Source organism: Oncorhynchus gorbuscha, linkage group LG17 (genome assembly GCF_021184085.1).
Source record: "Oncorhynchus gorbuscha isolate QuinsamMale2020 ecotype Even-year linkage group LG17, OgorEven_v1.0, whole genome shotgun sequence".
NCBI lineage: Eukaryota > Metazoa > Chordata > Actinopteri > Salmoniformes > Salmonidae > Oncorhynchus > Oncorhynchus gorbuscha.
Genome location: NC_060189.1, coordinates 34,441,180 through 34,460,842, shown reverse-complemented (window position 1 = coordinate 34,460,842; position 19,663 = coordinate 34,441,180). Strand labels below are relative to the sequence as shown.

Below are 19,663 nucleotides of genomic sequence, written 5' to 3'. Positions count from 1 at the left end.
TAGAGGGTCAATCTGCAGTTCAAAACAACAACAAAGCGCCAGCCTGCCACTGTTTTGGTAAACAGCTGATGGATGGGGCTGGAGAAATGTAACCACTCCCAAATCGCTAGACAAAGATATGGATACAAGGACTGACCATCCATTACATCAAAATTATACCTTTAACCATGTTTTGAAGCTATACAGTGTTTATTTAAAATTGCTTACATGATATAGTAAAACAAGCTGATATTTTGGGTTCTGATAGGGTATGACAGTTGAACTAAGCTCATGAGGGATTTATACGTTATATTCTTCAATAATCAAAGGCTGCATAAAAGCATTTATGTATCAATCGGAGATTGCCTCTTTAAATAAACCAAAAGGGGTTGTGCTTTCCAACATAAAAAGAGGAGCAGCTCCTAAGAGTCTACATTATACTACAGTAAATCAAATTGCACATTCATGGAGTCATCAGCAGTAATTCCTGCATGGGCCACAGGGTGGTGTGCACTGCACTCTCTATGTAAAAGACACTGGATGGACAGGCTTTGACGTGTAACTTGGCCATTTTTTCTTTCTCTCAAAATGTTTCTCTCCATTTACCCGGTGTTTTATGTACACAGTGTGTGGGAGTTAGTCTCCTAAACTAAAAATGTATCAAAAGCTTAGCGTAGAGGCCAGGATATCCAGTGGACGACTGAAGAGAACAGCATGTCCCTTTGACAGGCCAGGAGATCCAGTGGACGACTGAAGAGAACAGCATGTCCCTTGGACAGGCCAGGATATCCAGTGGACGACTGAAGAGAACAGCATGTCCCTTGGACAGGCCAGGATATCCAGTGGACGACTGAAGAGAACAGCATGTCCCTTGGACAGGCCAGGATATCCAGTGGACGAGTGAAGAGAACAGCATGTCCCTTGGACAGGCCAGGATATCCAGTGGACGACTGAAGAGAACAGCATGTCCCGTTGACAGGCCAGGAGATCCAGTGGACGACTGAAGAGAACAGCATGTCCCTTGGACAGGCCAGGATATCCAGTGGACGACTGAAGAGAACAGCATGTCCCGTGGACAGGCCAGGATATCCAGTGGACGACTGAAGAGAACAGCATGTCCCGTGGACAGGCCAGGAAATCCAGTGAACACACACACATCCTTTCATTGTTCTGTCTGTGCAATCATATCATTTAATAAGGCCTGCTCAGACACGGAACCTTAGCGGAACCTGCTTTGACTGCTGACACTTTACTTCCCTTCCGTTTGGCATACAATTGAATAAACAAAAAAAAGAAGACAGTACACTAGGAAACAAAGAGACATTCTATAAAGGATGATATTAAAACACTTTGGAGCAGCTTAGATAAAATTTTAGGCAAAAAGACGAACACAGCTCATTCATCACGAAACCCTCTGATATTGCCAACTACTTGAATGACTTTTTCCATTGGCAAGATTAGAACATTTAGACATGACATGCCAAAAACAAGCTCAACCTTCATAACCATGCATACTTGACCAAATTATGAAAGACAAGCGTTGTAATGTTTTATTCTGTAAAGTGAGTGGGGACGAGGCAAAAACATGTATTGTCTATCAATAATGACAAACCACCTGGGCCCTCATTTATCAACCGTGAATACATTTCTGACACAATTCTTGCATAGGTGGAGATTCTAGAATGTATAAATTATTGGGATTCATCACAGATTCTACATTATATAACACCAGATACTCTAGTGGCCGCTGTAAAAATGAAAATACATTTCTTCAACAATGGAAGGCAGGTGAGAACATTCTAGCCAATGAGAGGGCAGATAGGCATGTGAACAACAGGCACAACTCTGATATAAAGTGTTTTTTCTCAAAGTTGCCTGAATGTTAAATGTCCTACTTATATCAGTACACTCGTAAAAACCTAAGCATTACAAAACTTCTATTTGATCACATAAGCCACACACACGTAGTAAATAAGCAATTATATTTTTTGTTAATCAAATTCGACACTTTCATTGACCTCCGAAGAAAAACTCCTCGCTTGGTGAAGTAAAAAAAAACGAAAAACTCCACCTGCTGGAGAAGAATGATTTTGGGCCCGGTTATCCCTCGTTTCGCCTCTTCCTCTATTGATTTAGCAAACTGTCGCAAGTAACATATACACTGAGTGTACAAAACATTAAGGACACCTTCTTAATATTGAGTTGCACCCCCCCCCCCCTCCCCCCCTCCCCCCCTCGCCCTCAGAACAGCCTCAACTGATCAGGGCCATGGACTCTACAAGACGTCAAAAGCGTTCCACAGGGATGCTGGCCCATGTTGACTCCAATGCTTCCCACAGTTGTGTCAAGTTGGCTGGACGTCATTTGGGTGGTGGACCATTCTTGATACACACAGGAAACTGTTGAGCGTGAAAAAGTGTGCAGTTCTTGACACAACCGGTGCAGAGCACCAAGTACCACACCCTGTTCAAAAGCACTTCAATCTTTGTCTTACCCATTCAGTCTCTGTATGCCACACGATCCATGTGTCAATTGTCTCCCGTATTTAAAAATCCTCCTTTAACCCGTCTCCTCCCATTCATCTACACTGATTGAAGTGGATTTATCAAGTGACATCAATAAAGGATCTTAGCCTTCACCTGGATTTGTATACTCAGAGTACAAATGTTTTCGATGACAAATCAGAGCCATATTATATTTGTGCGGCCATGAACGAGTGCCACAACCTCGCTTGGAAAACGCCCTCCATTCACCTTTTATGGTAGTAGAAACATCCTCATTTGCTGTATGATTTGAAGATGTTGGAACTGGGACATGATAGTAAAAACAAAAGAAAATGGCAAATGTGATCATATATCTGTTGAGGTGTGTGGATAGAATGACGCAGTGACTTTTCCAAACTAAAAAATGCGAGTGACAAAACACTGACCGCGCAATTTCAAACAATTCAAAAGTAAATGCTTTCTATCTCCTGCCTTGGTGTGAACTCTGACATGAAATAGGATATGATGTCGGCGCTCCTAATCCTATTGCACAGCAATACTGTAGCCTACCCATACAGTCAAGCATGCTTGGCCATTGAATGAGAGATTGATAAATGGTAGCCTACTATTTGTTGTGTAGCGGGAATCATTTATAGTTATGTCAGAAAAGGAGCTACATGCAATATGATTATGATTTAGGCCTTATATAATAAAAGTAAAATAAATAGACGACATACCGCAATGCGATCTCTTTACCAATGGCAAATGCATCTGTTTTATCATTAGGCCGCCTGGTCATCTCTACTGCCACTGATCTGGTGGACTCACTAAACACAAATGCTTCGTATGTAAATAATGTTGGAGTGTTGGAGTGTGCCCCTGGCTATCGGTCAAAAAATATATATATGAAAATTGTGCCTTCTTGTTTGCTTAATATAAGGAATTTCAAATGATTTATACATTTACTTTTGATACTTACGTATATTTAAAGCTAAATACTTTGACTTTTACTCAAGTAAAGGGTCAATTTTAGGGTTAATTTTACTTTTTCTTTTCTATTTTCATTTTCTATTAAGTTATTTTTACTTTTACTCAAATATGACAATTGGGTACTTTTTCCACCACTGTATAATTCCCGTGCATTAAAAATCTCCCAAATCCAGATAGCTGATATTCTCAAAGAGCTGCAAAATCTGGACCCCTACAAATCAGCCGGGCTAGAGAATCTGAACCCTCTCTTTCTAAAATGATCTGCCGAAATTGTTGCAACCTATTACTAGCCTGTTCAACCTCTCTTTCGTATCATCTGAGATCCCCAAAAATGTGAAAGCTGCCGCGGTCATTCCCCTTTTCAAGGGGGTGACACTCTAGACCCAAACTGCTACAGACCTACATCCATCCTGCCCTGCCTTTCTAAAGTCTTCGAAAGCCAAGTAAACAAACAGATCACCGACCATTTCGAATCCCACCGTACCTTCTCCGCTATGCAATCTGGCTTCTGAGCTGGTCATGGGTGCACATCAGCCACGCTCAAGGTCCTAAACGATATTATAACTGCCATTGATAAGAGACAATTCTGTGCAGCCCTATTCATCGACCTGGCCAAGGCTTTCGACTCTGTCAATCACCACATTTTTATCGGCAGACTCAACAGCCTTGGTTTCTCAAATGACTGCCTAGCCTGGTTCACCAAATACTTCTCTGATAGAGTTCAGTGTGTCAAATTGGAGGGCCTGTTGTCCGGACCTCTGGCAGTCTCTATGGGGGTGCCACAGGGTTCAATTCTCGGGCCGACTTCTCTGTATACATCAATGATGTCGTTCTTGCTGCTGGTGATTCTCTGATCCACCTCTACGCAGACGACACCATTCTGTATACCTCTGGCCCTTCTTTGGACACTGCGCTAACTAACCTCCAGACAAGCTTCAATGCCATACAGCTCTCCTTCCGTGGCCTCCAACTGCTCTTAAATGCAAGTAAAACTAAATGCATAAAGCCCCGCCTTATCTCAGTTCACTGGTCACCATAGCAGCACCTACACACAGTACATGCTCCAGCAGGTATATTTCACTGGTCACCCCCAAAGCCAATTCCTACATTGGCTGCTTTGACTTCCAGTTCTCTGCTTCCAATGACTGGAACGAACTGCAAAAATCGCTGAAGCTGGAGACTCTTATCCCCCTCACTAACTTCAAGCACCAGCTGTCAGAGCAGCTCACAGATCATTGCACCTGTACATAGCCCATCTGTAAATAGCCCATCTGTAAATAGCCCATCCAACTACCTCATCCCCATACTGTATTTATTTATTTATTTACTTGCTACTTTGCACCCCAGTATCTCTACTTGCACATTTATCTTCTGCACATCTATCACTCCAGTGTTTAATTGCTATATCGTAATTACCTCGCCACTATGGCCTATTTTATTGCCTTTACTTCCCTTATCTTACCTCATTTGCACCAACTGCATATACTTTTTCCCCTACTGTATTATTGACTGTATGTTTGTTTATTCCATGCGTAACTCTGTGTTGTTGTTTGTGTCGCACTGCTTTGCTTTATCTTGGCCAGGTCGCAGTTGTAAATGAGAACTTGTTCTCACCTAGCGTACCTGGTTAAATAAAGGTGAAAAAAAAAATATATATATATTTTTTAAATCCCCCAAACGAACAATAAGCTTGAAATTTGGCTTGAAATACAGTTGATCAAGCTTTCTCGTAGTTAAGCGCACGCATGTTTTTAGATTTGCGTGGAAGATACGCATACTTTCCCATCATGTTCAACGTTTACTAATACAAACCTTTGCGGAAAACTGCCTTGCGCAAGGTTTAAAGTGTTTTTTGTGCGCATGCACGTAGATAAATGAGGCCCTTGGTACTGACAACTTGAATGGAGAATTACTGCGGATGTTACCGGACAATATTGACACTCCTATTTGCCATCAGCTCTTTCTATTTTATTTCAGCAAGCCACACCCACCATCTCAGATTTTTCTGAAATGGTTTCTGTTGTTAGACAGAAACAGATAAGCATTCCTGCAACATTATTTTATTGAAAGACAATTTGAACTCTAAGAAATAAAGTTCATTGATGGCACCCAACTTGGCCATTTCAGTTGATAGGATGCATATAATATTCAATCCTAGAAGGTGTTTGTGCTGATGTCAAAATGAGGGGAATTGCACAAAACCAACTCATAAGGGATTGGATCATCTCTAACCAATCAGAGTATCAAAGCCAATGATGTCATTCATGATTTGTGTAACTGTCTGGGCATGCCCTGAGTGGGGAGGGACTGGGATATGTCATCTGAAAAATAAACTAGCTGTTATTGGCAGAGAGGTTTGTAACTCTTTCTTTCTTTTTTTATACCTGCAAAAGTGATTTTGTTTTCGTTTTAGTTTTTTATTGGTCTGCTATATTAACTTAAACCGCCGGGGGATGTCACCCGTCAAGCCAAAACTTGCAGACATGGTGATCATTAACAACGAAGAGGAACAGAGATTTATGAACTGGATACCATACTGTACAAATGTATCTTTCAATCAATTGTTTAATTTGCCATTATCATTTTGTACAAGTGTTCTTTATGCTTATTCAATAAAAAATTTACCCCCCCCCAAACAAAAAGCTGTTGTGTGTATTGTAGACTAGTGCATGCCAGGGTTGGGTAGTTCAGGCTAGCTATAGTTGTGTAGAACTGTACAGTAGTAGTACATGTACAGTTGTAGCAGAGGCTGTGTGTACTATTTACCTGGTGGTGGTCCTGGGAGAAGGCCTGGAGGATGTCTGTCTGCCGGGTGTAGTTTCCGTTGGAGTCCTGGAGGCCCTGCAGCAGCCTCTCCTTCAGTACCAGGACAGAGACACGGAGCTGGTGCCACAGCAGCTGGACACAGCGGATGTCCACGATGATGTTCACAGAGTAGGACAGCAGCTTCAGGGAGAACTCAGTCTCCAGCAACGCGTGGATCTGCTCTACATGGTCCGAGATGTCCTCGCAAATGTCCTACACACCACACACACACACACACACACACACACACACACACACACACACACACACACACACACACACACACACACACACACACACACACACACACACACACACACACACACACACACGAGTTTTAAGAGAACCAGAGAGAAAGAAATCCTAACCTCTCCTACAAAGACAAGTGCTTTTATATGCTCAACTACAACATAAACTTGCAGTATAACAAAGAGTTTTCACTGTGTACCACAATACGTGTTACACTTACAGATGTAATTACACAGGAATGACATCACTAATGTAACTGTTGGCTCACTCTTATTCACGCAATACAAAACGTACACATTTCCATCAAAGTATCTATAGGCTGCCAGTGTACGCACCCTGAAGTGGACTCGGCATGTCACATAGCTTTTAGGAGAACCGGAGAGAAATCAGTCCTGAGATGAGAAGTCTTTGCATATGCTGAACGACAACAACTACAACAACAAATCTCGAAATGAACTTGGAAGTTATCAGACTCAATACGGAGCAGACAAACATGTTAGGATTGTGAGTCCCACTGCCAGGACAGTAAAAGCAGAAGCAGGTGACGATTAAGTCATTTAAGTTCCATCTTTAAAATATATGAGTCAAAGTCACAAGAATGGAGTATTTATATCTACACACATTGCAGAGAAAATGGATACCCTTGAGAACACATAGACAACCATGGCCTACCAGTACTGATGGCACCATCCACTTCCACGGTAGCATATGACTCTTAGCCAATGCTAACCATTTCCTGAATAGAAGCAGGTGGCTCATGGTTAGTACTGACAACATGGTTGCATGGACATAGTCAGCATTCAATAGGGAGCGAATACCAAATGTACCAGTGACAGCTCGTCTGATCTGGACCTAACTGGTCAGTCTCGGCACAATGACAACTCCATGACAACTGACCCCGTCCCACCCAGCCCCTCCCTACCACAGCTGCTGGCCCAGCCTGGCCAGGACTGGACTGTCAAGCCAGACTCATACTGTACGAGAGGAGGCTGGTAGGAGGAGCTATAGGAGGACGGGCTCATTGTAATGGAACAGAGTCAAACACGTTGTTTCCGTGTGTTTGATGTGTTTGGTACCATACCCATTCATTTCATTCCAGCCTTTAAAATGAGCCCGTCCTCCTATATCTCCTCCGACCAGCCTCCTCTGTACTGTATATACAGTGACAGACAGTGGATATACTGTAGCAATGATGATAGGAGAAACTGATTCAGATACTGTACTGAACACTGAAAAGTTACTGAATAAATATATTCCCTTCGGCCAATTACACACTACAGCAACACAATCATACATAATACTGCCCCATTTACTTATTACAGGCTAACGATGAATGATATTTGATATGAAACGAAGGGGAGGACTGGCAGCATGTCAGTGCAGCGACACCCAGGGTAATACTGGTCTATCTCAGGAACAGAATAATAGAGTCTGTCTAAGCCTGCCTAACTCCCACCTGAGGGCACAATGCAGGCTGGGATGGGCAGGGCCCTTTAATATTAAGATGCTAATTTCAGCCTTCCAACTGCCTTTCTTAAAACCTCTCCTCACCCTCAGCTCTGCAGCTGAAAATACTGCTGAGACATCTCATCTCCAAGAGAGCCACTTCCTCTTCCTCTTTCCTCTAGTTCAAGGACTAGGGTGAAGTTTCGCCAAGACAGTGATCTTGAGTCAATTTTGACATTCTCTCACTAACAGTTAAGGTTAGGATTTGGGGAGAGGAAACTCACCCTAGATGTGTACCTAGGGACAACTTCACCCCAGAGCCTTGTTCTGAGGGGTTTCAATATGGCAGCCATCTTGGATGATACTTCCTTACAGTAGTGATATTACTGATATTGAATAAATGAGTTTCTACTGCAGCACCACAGGCCACGTTTGGCCGCATCTGTTTAGTCAGGCTCTGGTTGACCTTTACCCCCTCCACTAGTCCTGGGGTGAGACTCGGGGACAGTGTTGGAATCAGCTGCTGACTCACTATGACAGATGCGTTCCTACCCAACACTTTGACAGATGCCCTCCTACCCTAACACCAGACCAGATTCCTACCAGGAAACAACTGAAAGCTGTTTACATCAGAGTGGAAGGTTATTGAGGAGATTATCATAACAGCAGTAGGTTAGGCCGCAGTAGGCTAGGCCGCTGACCGCAGTTAAATTCTTTGTGACTGTTCACGGTAATCTCCTTTTATGCACTCTGAACATAGGTTGGTAGTACCATCAGGTCCTAATGGCCTGGTATTCATGGCTCTATTGTCCCTCTAACCACTCTTAAAATCAATGCAAAATGCAATCGAAAATCACATTAACACTTATCATCAAAACAGTATAGTGTTTTTAAGAGAGCAAGCTTTTTTTTTGCGACTTTCTCAAATCATCAATAGTCTATAGTCGCATCATGCAGCCCATATATGTCTTGATTGCTAAGACATTCTAAGACAAGGTTTGTATCATTCACAACCAAAGTTGCCAAATAACTCTAAATCTAGCATACAGGACCTGTTTCAAATGATCACTTTTACGCTCAACATAGTCACTTCATATGCGCACTCGCTCCGGAATGGGGAAGAATATCCTTTCCATTTTATTAATCTAAGTTCAATAATATTCTTCTTACTATAAAATCGTAATAAATAAAATAATGTCACAGGACTTATTAGCATATCTAGTCTGCTAAATGAACAAGCCTACAGCCCATGGCATGGAGGATAGCCAGATAACATATAGTAGACTAACTCATATTCTGCTCTTCTGGAATCAATTTTCTTCCTATCATAATGTCTCTTGAGACCTGCCTAGAATTAATCATGGATTGTTTTGTGATGGTGTATAATAAATTGATGAATTATACTTTTTTTAATGTAGATGTTCCAAAAGTGTGTATGTGGCTTGTAAGCGTGGAGGCCTGGAGATGCTAAACATGTTTATGTTAATTACCGGTCAATTACCGTGAGACTGAGAGGCTTTTACATGACAATAACCAGCTGACAAAATGGAATGACCGTCAAAGGCTCTATTTAGATCAGGAAAAAAATGAATTGAATGTGCTCTTGACCTGTCCTGTACCCCAGCGCCAGGCAGGCAGGGTCTCCATAACAACAGGTCTAACAACAGAACATGGCTGTGGTTCCTGTGCCAGAGGTATCTTGGCTCTGTCGCTTCCTGGTCTCCAAATAACACGGCATCTCTGAATGTAGGTCAAACACATAGCCAACGCACCACTACCATCGATTGACTGGGCTCCACTCAACTCCAAAATAAACATACAGTACAGTACTGGTCACAGGGGAATACAGAATGGGTCAACATATCAGGGAGGGATCATAAAATGTATTTCCTGGTAAGTCTTTCAACAGCAGTTCACCTCCAGCCAACACAGGAAATGCTCAATTAAAGTATCTGCATGACCTGTCAGCTAACCTGTCAATAGGGCATATAAGGTGAAACTATCATGTCTAAGTGTTATCAGCTATGCAATATGTCCTATTATTACTAACCACATAATTGCTACAAAGACATACAAATCAAATGCAATTAGTTATGTATGTGTCTTCGATACGCAGCAGATTTATATTCACAAGATAACAGGCAAAAACATCATGAATTAAAAGCAACCCTTCAAAGTGAATTCCCTATGGCTCTGGTTAGCATTTGAAAAGATGTTGAATAATTGAAGTTACTTTAAAAGAAACTCATGACATTTCACCGCTGCTGTTTAAAGGTATTGCACTGCTGTCACTTTGCAGCATGCTCACGACTGTCTTTGATGACAGAGGCACACACACACGCACACACACTTTTGTTCACTAGTATAAAGTCCAACTGTAATTGCGATAACGTTAACTATCCCCAAACACAGTGACCACCATCAGGATTATCTGACCATTCCGAATCAAATATTGTCCAGAGGCCTCTTTACAAAACACACCCTGTTCAAAGATCATGTGGTTATACAACCCATTCATTAATAATTCCTTCACATATTGTCCAAATCCAACGGTTCTAGCCAGCCTTACCTGTCACAGATGTGAGATAGTCTCTGGGTTTTCCTCTACACTATTCTGATGAAAGTTTAATTCAAAGCAAAGTCAACCAGTACTGTCTAGCTGTGTTCAGTACCTCTGACTACTGGTATCAGAGCTTGTCTATCATGTAGAAGGTTCTGGTTGGTGTGAGTGTCTCTCTCTATCCACACTGACCTGAATCTCTCACTGGAGGAGAAGGACAGGGTTGGGCTCCCTCCCCTCTCACAACACTAGGGGGGTTATTTTAGGCTTTGACCTCACCCTCCTCTCTGAGTTAACCCAACCCCCCCGCCAAGTGGGTGCAGCTGCCACAGGGGGCAGTGGGTGGGGTGTAGGGGGAGTTCAAGGGTATTTAAGTAATTTCTAATGCCCTGTGATTCTAGTCCTTGTTTGTTAAATCACTTGTTTCAAATGTTGTTGCATAACTTTGCAAAGAAGTTCATGCAAAACGGTAGAAGGCGACATCACACATCTCTTATACTGCATGGCAGGTTTGTGCAAGCAATCTCTGTACATGCTATAATTAAGCAATAAGGCCCGGGGGGGTGTGGTATATGGCCAATATTCCACGGCTAAGTGTTGTTCTTTCGCACGATGCAACGCGGAGTGCCTGGACACAGCCCTTAGCCGGGGTATATTGGACATATATCACAAACCCCTGAGGTGCCTTATTGTTATTATAAACTGGTTACCAATGTAATTAGAAGAGTAAAAATACATGTTTTGTCATGCCCGTGGTATACGGCCTGATATGCCGATGGTATACAGCCAATCAGCATACAGGGCTCGAACCATCCAGTTTATAACAAATAACATTATTCCCACATGTTTTGCCATTGGCGCCCTCAGTAGTCACAGCTTACGTTGTAACGTAACTTTTCCTTTGTGGAGCCTGAACTAACAGAGTGTTAATGTTGCTAAGTAAAGGTACGCAGCTAGCCAAACACCATAAACTAGCCTTTACCAGCAATACCAATGGAAGCACACACAACCTCACAAAGCCAGATCTGCATGCAAAAGCACACACACACACACACACACACACACACACACACACACACACACACACACACACACACACACACACACACACACACACACACACACACACACACACACACACACACACACACACACACACACACACACACACACACACACACACACACACACTTGTTGCAGAGAGACATGAGATGGTTGAATTCCTGGGATTCTCCGCGGCGCTGGGATTACATCACTAGAAATACAGTTTTACAAACAGCTGCAATCCACATCTTTGAACACTGATCCTAGAGTATAAATAAAACTGTGGGAGTTTGAACTGTCTCCCACTGAGGCGTCTCTGTATGTCTGCGCCGGTGTGTGTGTGTGTGTGTGTGTGTGTGTGTGTGTGTGTGTGTGTGTGTGTGTGTGTGTGTGTGTGTGTGTGTGTGTGTGTGTGTGTGTGTGTGTGTGTGTGTGTGTGTGTGTGTGTGTGTGTGTGTGTGTGTGTGTGTGTGTATTGGAAAGTGTGTGATCACATTACTTGGCTATATCACAGTTGTGTTTCTCTCTCTTCGCATGCACACGCACACACACACACACACACACACACACACACACACACACACACACACACACACACACACACACACACACACACACACACACACACACACACACACACACACACACACACACACACACACACACACACACACACACACACACACACACACACACACACACACACCACGCATACATGCAGCTGCTACATGCAGTTGCCAGGTCTAAGCGAGGCTCTATGACTGAGACTGGGTGATATAACAGCTATGTAACACCTAAGGGCAGTCTAAACATCGACTTCCCTTCACTCACATATTGTCTACATTAACAGCATAATTCTTTCCAAACACACAATGAAAGTATCACTATAGTAACAACCTCCTTCATTTCTCACCCATCACCATGATGTCAGGTCTTGTAGCATAACAGATTGCTTAAGCGGTCCACTTAATCAAGTTATACGCAGAGGGTCAATCCTTTACTTGTATCTTTATCATAACTGTCATGGGCTGGCTCCACCAGGGTCTGTCCCATGGTTATAACTGAATAACTCGGTCAGGACAAAGACAGGCCTCCTAAATATAGACAGCAGACAAGGGCAGAGATGCAGGAAGCGCAGGCTGGGATGATGGGGATAGATGCTAGAACGTAGTCTTTTTTAGCAGACCTTTAAACAGTCACAAAGGTCATCCTTGAAAGGGTAATGCAAAAATCAGGAGAGAACATTGGATATGGAATGATGAATGGGCATCTGTGTGCTATACTTATTCATGGAGCTCTACAGTTGAAGTCTGACGTTTACATACACTTAGGTTGGAGTCATTAAAACTAATTTTTCAACCACTCCAAAAATGTCTTGTTAACAAACTATAGTTTTGGCAAGTCGGATTTTTTTTTGTTTACACAGATTATTGTGTAGACAGATTATTTCACTTATAATTCACTGTATCAAAATTCCAGTGGGTCAGAAGTTTACATTCACTAAGTTGACTGTGCCTTTAAACAGCTTGGAAAATTCCAGAAAATGGTGTCATGGCATTATAAGCTTCTGATAGGCTAATTGACATAATTTGAGCCAATTGGAAGTGTACCTGTGGATGTATTTGAAGGCCTACCTTCAAACTCAGTGCCTCTTTGCTTGACATCATAGGAAAATCAAAAGAAATCAGCCAATACCTCAGAAAAACATTGTAGACCTCCACAAGTCTGGTTCATCCTTGGGAGCAATATCCAAATGCCTGAAGGTACCATGTTCATCTGTACAAACAATAGTACGCAAGTATAAACACCATGGGACCACGCAGCCGTCACACAACTCAGGAAGTTCTGTCTCCTAGAGATGAACGTACTTTGTTGCGAAAAGTGCAAATCAATCCCAGAACAACAGCAAAGGACCTTGTGAAGATGCTGGAGGAAACAGGTACGCAAGTATCTATATCCACAGTAAAAAAAAGTCTTATATATATCCTGAAAGGCCGCTAAGCAAGGAAGAAGCCACTGCTCCAAAACCGCCATAAAAAAAGCCAGACTATGGTTTGCTACTGCACATGGGGACAAAGATTGTACTTTTTGGAGAAATGTCCTCTGACTGATGAAACAAAAAATAGAACTGTTTGGTCATAATGACCATTGTTATGTTTGGAGGAAAAAGAGGGAGGCTTGCAAGCTGAAGAACACCATCCCAACCGTGAAGCATGGGGTTGATAGCATCATGTTGTGGGGTTGCTTTGCTGCAGGAGGGATTGGTGCACTTCACAAAATAGATGGCATCATGAGGTAGGAAAAGTATGTGGATATATTGAAGCAACATCTCAAGACATCAGTCAGGAAGTTAAAGCTTGGTTGCAAATGGGTCTTCCAAATGGACAATGACCCCAAGCATACTTCAAAAGTTGTGGCAAAATGGCTTAAGGACAACAAAGTCAAGGTATTGGAGTGGCCATCACAAAGCCCTGACCTCAATCCTATAGAAAATTTGTGGGCAGAACTGAAAAAGTGTGTGCGAGCAAGGAGGCATACAAACCTGACTCAGTTACACCAGCTCTGTCAGGAGGAATGGGCCAAAATTCACACCACTTATTGTGGGAAGCTTGTGGAAGGCTACCCGAAACATTAGACCCAAATAAAACAATTTAAAGGCAATGCTACCAAATACTAATTGAGTGTATGTAAACTTCTGACCCACTGGGAATGTGATGAAATAAGTCAAAGCTGAAATACATAATTCTCTCTACTATTATTCTGACATTTCACATTCTTAAAATAAAGTGGTGATCCTAACTGACCTAAGATAGGGAATTGTTATGAGGATGTCAGGATGTCAGGAATTGAAATGTACACTGCTCAAAAAATAAAGGGAATACTTAAACAACACAATGTAAGTCAATCACACTTCTGTGAAATCAAACTGTAAACTTAGGAAGCAACACTGATTGACAATAAATTTCACATGCTGTTGTGCAAATGGAATAGACAACAGGTGGAAATTATAGGCAATTAGCAAGACACCCCCAATAAAGGAGTGGTTCTGCAGGTGGTGACCACAGACCACTTCTCAGTTCCTATGCTTCCTGGCTGATGATTTGGTCACTTTTGAATGCTGGTGGTGCTTTCACTCTAGTGGTACCATGAGACGGAGTCTACAACCCACACAAGTGGCTCAGGTAGTGCAGCTCATCCAGGATGGCACATCAATGCGAACTGTGGCAAGAAGGTTTGCTGTGCCTGTCAGCGTAGTGTCCAGAGCATGGAGGCGCTACCAGGAGACAGGACAGTACATCAGGAGACGTGGAGGAAGCCGTAGGAGGGCAACAACCCAGCAGCAGGACCGCTACCTCCGCCTTTGTGCAAGGAGGAGCAGGAGGAGCACTGCCAAAGCCCTGCAAAATTACCTCCAGCAGGCCACAAATGTGCATGTGTCTGCACAAACGGTCAGAAACAGACTCCATGAGGGTGGTATGAGGGCCTGACGTCCACAGGTGGGGGTTGTGCTTAAAGCCCAACACCATGCAGGATGTTTGGCATTTGCCAGAGAACCCCAAGATTGGCAAATTCGCCACTGGCGCCCTGTGCTCTTCACAGTTGAAAGCAGGTTCACACTGGGCACATGTGACAGACGTGACAGAGTCTGGAGACGCTGTGGAGAACATTCTGCTGCCTGCAACATCCTCCAGCATGACCGGTTTGGCGGTGGGTCAGTCATGGTGTGGGTTGGCATTTCTTTGGGGGCCGCACAGCCCTCCATGTGCTCGCCAGAGGTAGCCTGACTGCCATTAGGTACCGAGATGAGATCCTCAGACCCCTTGTGAGACCATATGCTGGTGCGGTTGGCCCTGGGTTCCTCCTAATGGAAGACAATGCTAGACCTCATGTGGCTGGAGTGTGTCAGCAGTTCCTGCAAGAGGAAGGCATTGATGGTATGGACTGCCCATTCCCCAGACCTGAATCCAATTGAGCACATCTGGGACATCATGTCTCGCTCCATCCACCAACATCACGTTGCACCACAGACTGTCCAGGAGTTGGCGGATGCTTTAGTCCAGGTCTGGGAGGAGATCCCTCAGGAGACCATCCGCCACCTCATCAGGAGCATGCCCAGGCGTTGTAGGGAGGTCATACAGGCACGTGGAGGCCACACACACTACTGAGCCTCATTTTGACTTGTTTTAAGGACATTACATCAAAGTTGGATCAGCCTGTAGTGTGATTTTCCACTTTAATTTTGAGTGTGACTCCAAATCCAGACCTCCATGGGTTGATCAATTTGATTTCCATTGATCATTTTTGTGTGATTTTGTTGTCAGCACATTCAACTATGTAAAGAAAAAAGTATTTAATAAGAATATTTCATTCATTCAGATCTAGGATGTGTTATTTTAGTGTTCCCTTTATTTTCTTGAGCAGTGTATTTGGCTAAGGAGTATGTAAACTTCAGACTTCAACTGTCCATATAAACAGTAGTAGACAACAAACATTTCTGCATCAACAGTCTTTGTGTACAATACAATTCAGTCAATTCAGATACAGTGCACGTGATTATATTTCAAAGTTAAAATATCAAAGTGATGTTTCAAATTCAGTCAAAATCAATTGTCTGTCGGTCTTCAGATGTGCCACCTACTGGAATGATGAAAAGTGAATATTATAACATTGTAACCACCAAACCCCACTAGATGGCAGACTTTACCATTGAACCCAAACAGACATTGAATCAAAACAGACACGCTCATCCTGAAAGACCCCGTTAGAAATAGGAATAGTCCCCAGAATGCAGCTAACAGAATGTCCTGTGTCTGATGTTGTTACAGCATATTGCTTACAGTGGAGATGTTGGTCAGGTCTTGGGTTCTAACGGTACATTTTAAATAGATGGAGGGAGATTTGAGGGGAGATTAAGAGATTTGACTGAAAGGCACAGAGGAGGAAATTAAACCTACTGGGCCAATAACAGGATTGGCAGATGAAAAAGCATGATGTCATCCCCTATAACAGCTGAGAGTGAGAAAGAGAGTGCTATAGAAATGCCTCTACAGAGAAACGCATGACATGGATAATTTCTGATCGTCTCAAGATCAAACAGTAGATCAACCGCAATTCCCGCCATCTACATTTGAACCACAACGCTCATTGAAATAACTTCTATTCAATATATTTACAGCTTCATAACTGCATACTAGTTTCACCGCTACGGGTGTCCTCAAGAAACACATACCATATCAACAACGCAACGTCTTCATCGCTGTCGTAAGACACCTTTGAGAGCAGCAAGACCATTGTACTCTTGTTTGAGGAGAAAATATTTAGCTGGGAACACAACGTTATCAATGACACACAGAGCAAGAGGCAGTGGAGCCCTGGCCAGGCAATACGTCAACCGGGCTGCGTCACTTTCTCATAGGAAGCCAACCACCGCAACAAAGAGATCAGTCACTCACTCTCACAACAAGGGCCTGTATCCACAATGCGTCTCATAGAGCTGATCTAGGGTCAGGTCCTCCTTGTCTTGTTCATCACGACGTGAAAGGCAAAACCGATCCTAGATCAGCGATCCTAGATCAGCGATCCTACTCTGAGACGCTTTGTGAATACGGGACCAGACACTGACTCAGGATGTCACATGTTCAGCATTCTCCAGACAGACAATGCACAGCTTCAGCTAGAGAATGGAGAGGTCTGTCTGTAAGCAAGCATGGGTGCATCCAAAATGGCACTCTGTTTCCTATATAGTGCACTACTTCCATTCCCTGGTCGAAAGTAGTGTACTGCATGCCATTTCAGACCCAGGCACCGAGTTCAGCTAGACTATCCATCGACTGAAAGGTTGGGGAAGGTGGTCCAAAATTTCAGGTCACCAGTGTATCCTTTATAATGCCAAAGGTCAATGTGAAGGTTGGGACAGTCGGACTGACTACGCCTCTCTGACTGGTCCAAAAACTGGAATACATGATGACTCAGCAGCACTAACAGGACAAATGAGGCACACACACACACACACACGGACACACACACTCTCTCTCTTACTGCCTTTTCTTTCTCCCTGTGAATATTTTGGTGCGTAAACAGAGGTAACCTTACGAGAGGTGAAAGCTCTTAGAGATGATGCTGCAGTTTGTGAGTGTGTGTTCTAACCGGAAGCCTTCCCTCTCTTTGTCACGCCAAAGGCATGTTTTATTCACAGTATCCAGAAACAGCAAAGAGGAGAGGAAGGGCTATATAAAGACCTCACACCATCAGGGAGACTAGCTAGCATCATCCACTCTCTCTCTCTCTGTGTTTCACTTAGTCGCACAATAACATGGGCCTCGCCCCTCTCCCATTCCTGCAGCAGAAGTCTCAATGTTAGCTGTGATTGCATAAGAGACACACACTGACCAAACTTTTGTTTTTAAAATAGCATTAAAACCTATATTTTCTAAGATATGTCTTTAGTGCGGATGCTCTATAAATGAAATGTAATCTCTATTATAATCTCTACACTCTATTATCAGAGTGACATGGGCCTCTCCCATTTGTGCAGCTCAAGCCTCAATGTTAATCTATGATGTGAATCTCAATCCCACATAAAATATGCCCAGTGATTAGTGGGAACATCTCAGCAGGTGGGGATGAGCAAGATAATAGCAGCCAGCCAGCCAGGCAGCCAGCCAGCCAGCCAGCCAGGCAGCACAGTATTAAGCCCCAGGGGTTAGCCACTGGAGAGCATCTCACTCTACCATAATTAATCTAGTAATAAACACCAGCATTAGCTCCTGCACTAAAACTGTTCACAAAGACTGCATTTTAACAAAGGACCAACTTTACTGTAGATCTAAAAGTTAATACTCAAAGATAGGCCTAATCAGTGCATTGATAAGATAAATGGCAATTTGTCCATTCATGCTGAAGTGATATGAATTGAAAAGTGCAAAATTGACTGAATAGGGATTACATAATCCAAGACTAGTGTTATGACGCTGGCCTGGGGGTAGGTTTATGACAGTCATAAATACCCCCCCCCCCTTTCCTCTCTCTACCCTACTGATGTGACTATTGAAAATCCCTTGGTTAACATAGAGATTCTGGGAACATCAGAAGGTGTGGGGAAATTAATGTTCAGGTACTTAATGAATATGATGTCAGTTCGGTTGTCATGAGATTAGACATCATCAATGATAGAATGACATAAACTGTACAGTGGAAAGTCTACACATTATAGCTATCAGATTCACATGGAATTGTTTGAACATGAAATTATTTGTGAGGGGATGAACGTGATTTTAGCTTCTAAAATGTGAGAATTTTGTTTTCATGAGTGAATTAGGCCCGACTCAGTGGCCCGCCCACGTGAAGAGACATTGGTTATAAGCTATGAAACACGCCCTCCTCTCCCTTCCTATATAAAGCCTTGACGACAATATAATAGCGGTTCCGGGTACATTAGGATAACGATCCGATGTCAGAAGGATTCAGATAATAACTACAGAACAAAGCCAACCTCAGCGTGAGCTTTGGTTGCGAATGGTATGAACTTTGAACTCTTATTCACTACAGAAGTGATACCTCCTAGCCGTTGAGTTAGCAACAGCAGCTGCAAACCACACAACAACGTTACTACAATGTATCCAATTCACCACCAGAGACTTTCTTCCGAGGACAGGAAGATCTCTGTTGGCCAACACGACCAGCATCTACGACCAACCTACCGAAGCGCAGATCAGAGTAAATATTTATTGCATTTTCCTTTTCCAAATGGGCGGTAATTTAGAATGCATAAGATTCTGTATTTACGATAGAGTAGCTGCCTACGGCCCGATAGAGACATCGCTTCTCCCTTTGTTCTTCAGTCTTCCTGCTCTTTCACTCAAACCCAACCCACTTTCTTTGTGTAACCAGCTGTCATATCTGTTCCGTCCGCCAGGGACGTTTTCCTTTATGACATAATTTGTAATCAAGGTATGATTCATTTTGTGTATATGTAATTTTGTGTGATTAGTTAGGTATTTAGTAAATAAATAATTAAACCCAATTTTGTATTGCTGATTCAACTTGTTAGCCAGGGTTCGTGAAGATAACCAAGAATTTACAACTTTCAGATGAGACTGAAATAAGG

General features: G+C 42.9%; 1 protein-coding gene across 4 annotated transcripts in view; it reads right to left on the bottom strand.

The window, feature by feature from the left end:
- Nucleotides 1-19,663, bottom strand: part of LOC124001251 (A-kinase anchor protein 6-like) — a 193,060-nt gene that overhangs the window by 151,114 nt on the left and 22,283 nt on the right. For all 4 annotated transcript variants that reach the window (XM_046307903.1, XM_046307900.1, XM_046307901.1 and 1 more), the window contains exon 3: nucleotides 6,219-6,470. In XM_046307903.1, the coding sequence (XP_046163859.1) occupies nucleotides 6,219-6,470 (252 nt within the window). The remainder of the gene's footprint in view (nucleotides 1-6,218; nucleotides 6,471-19,663) is intronic.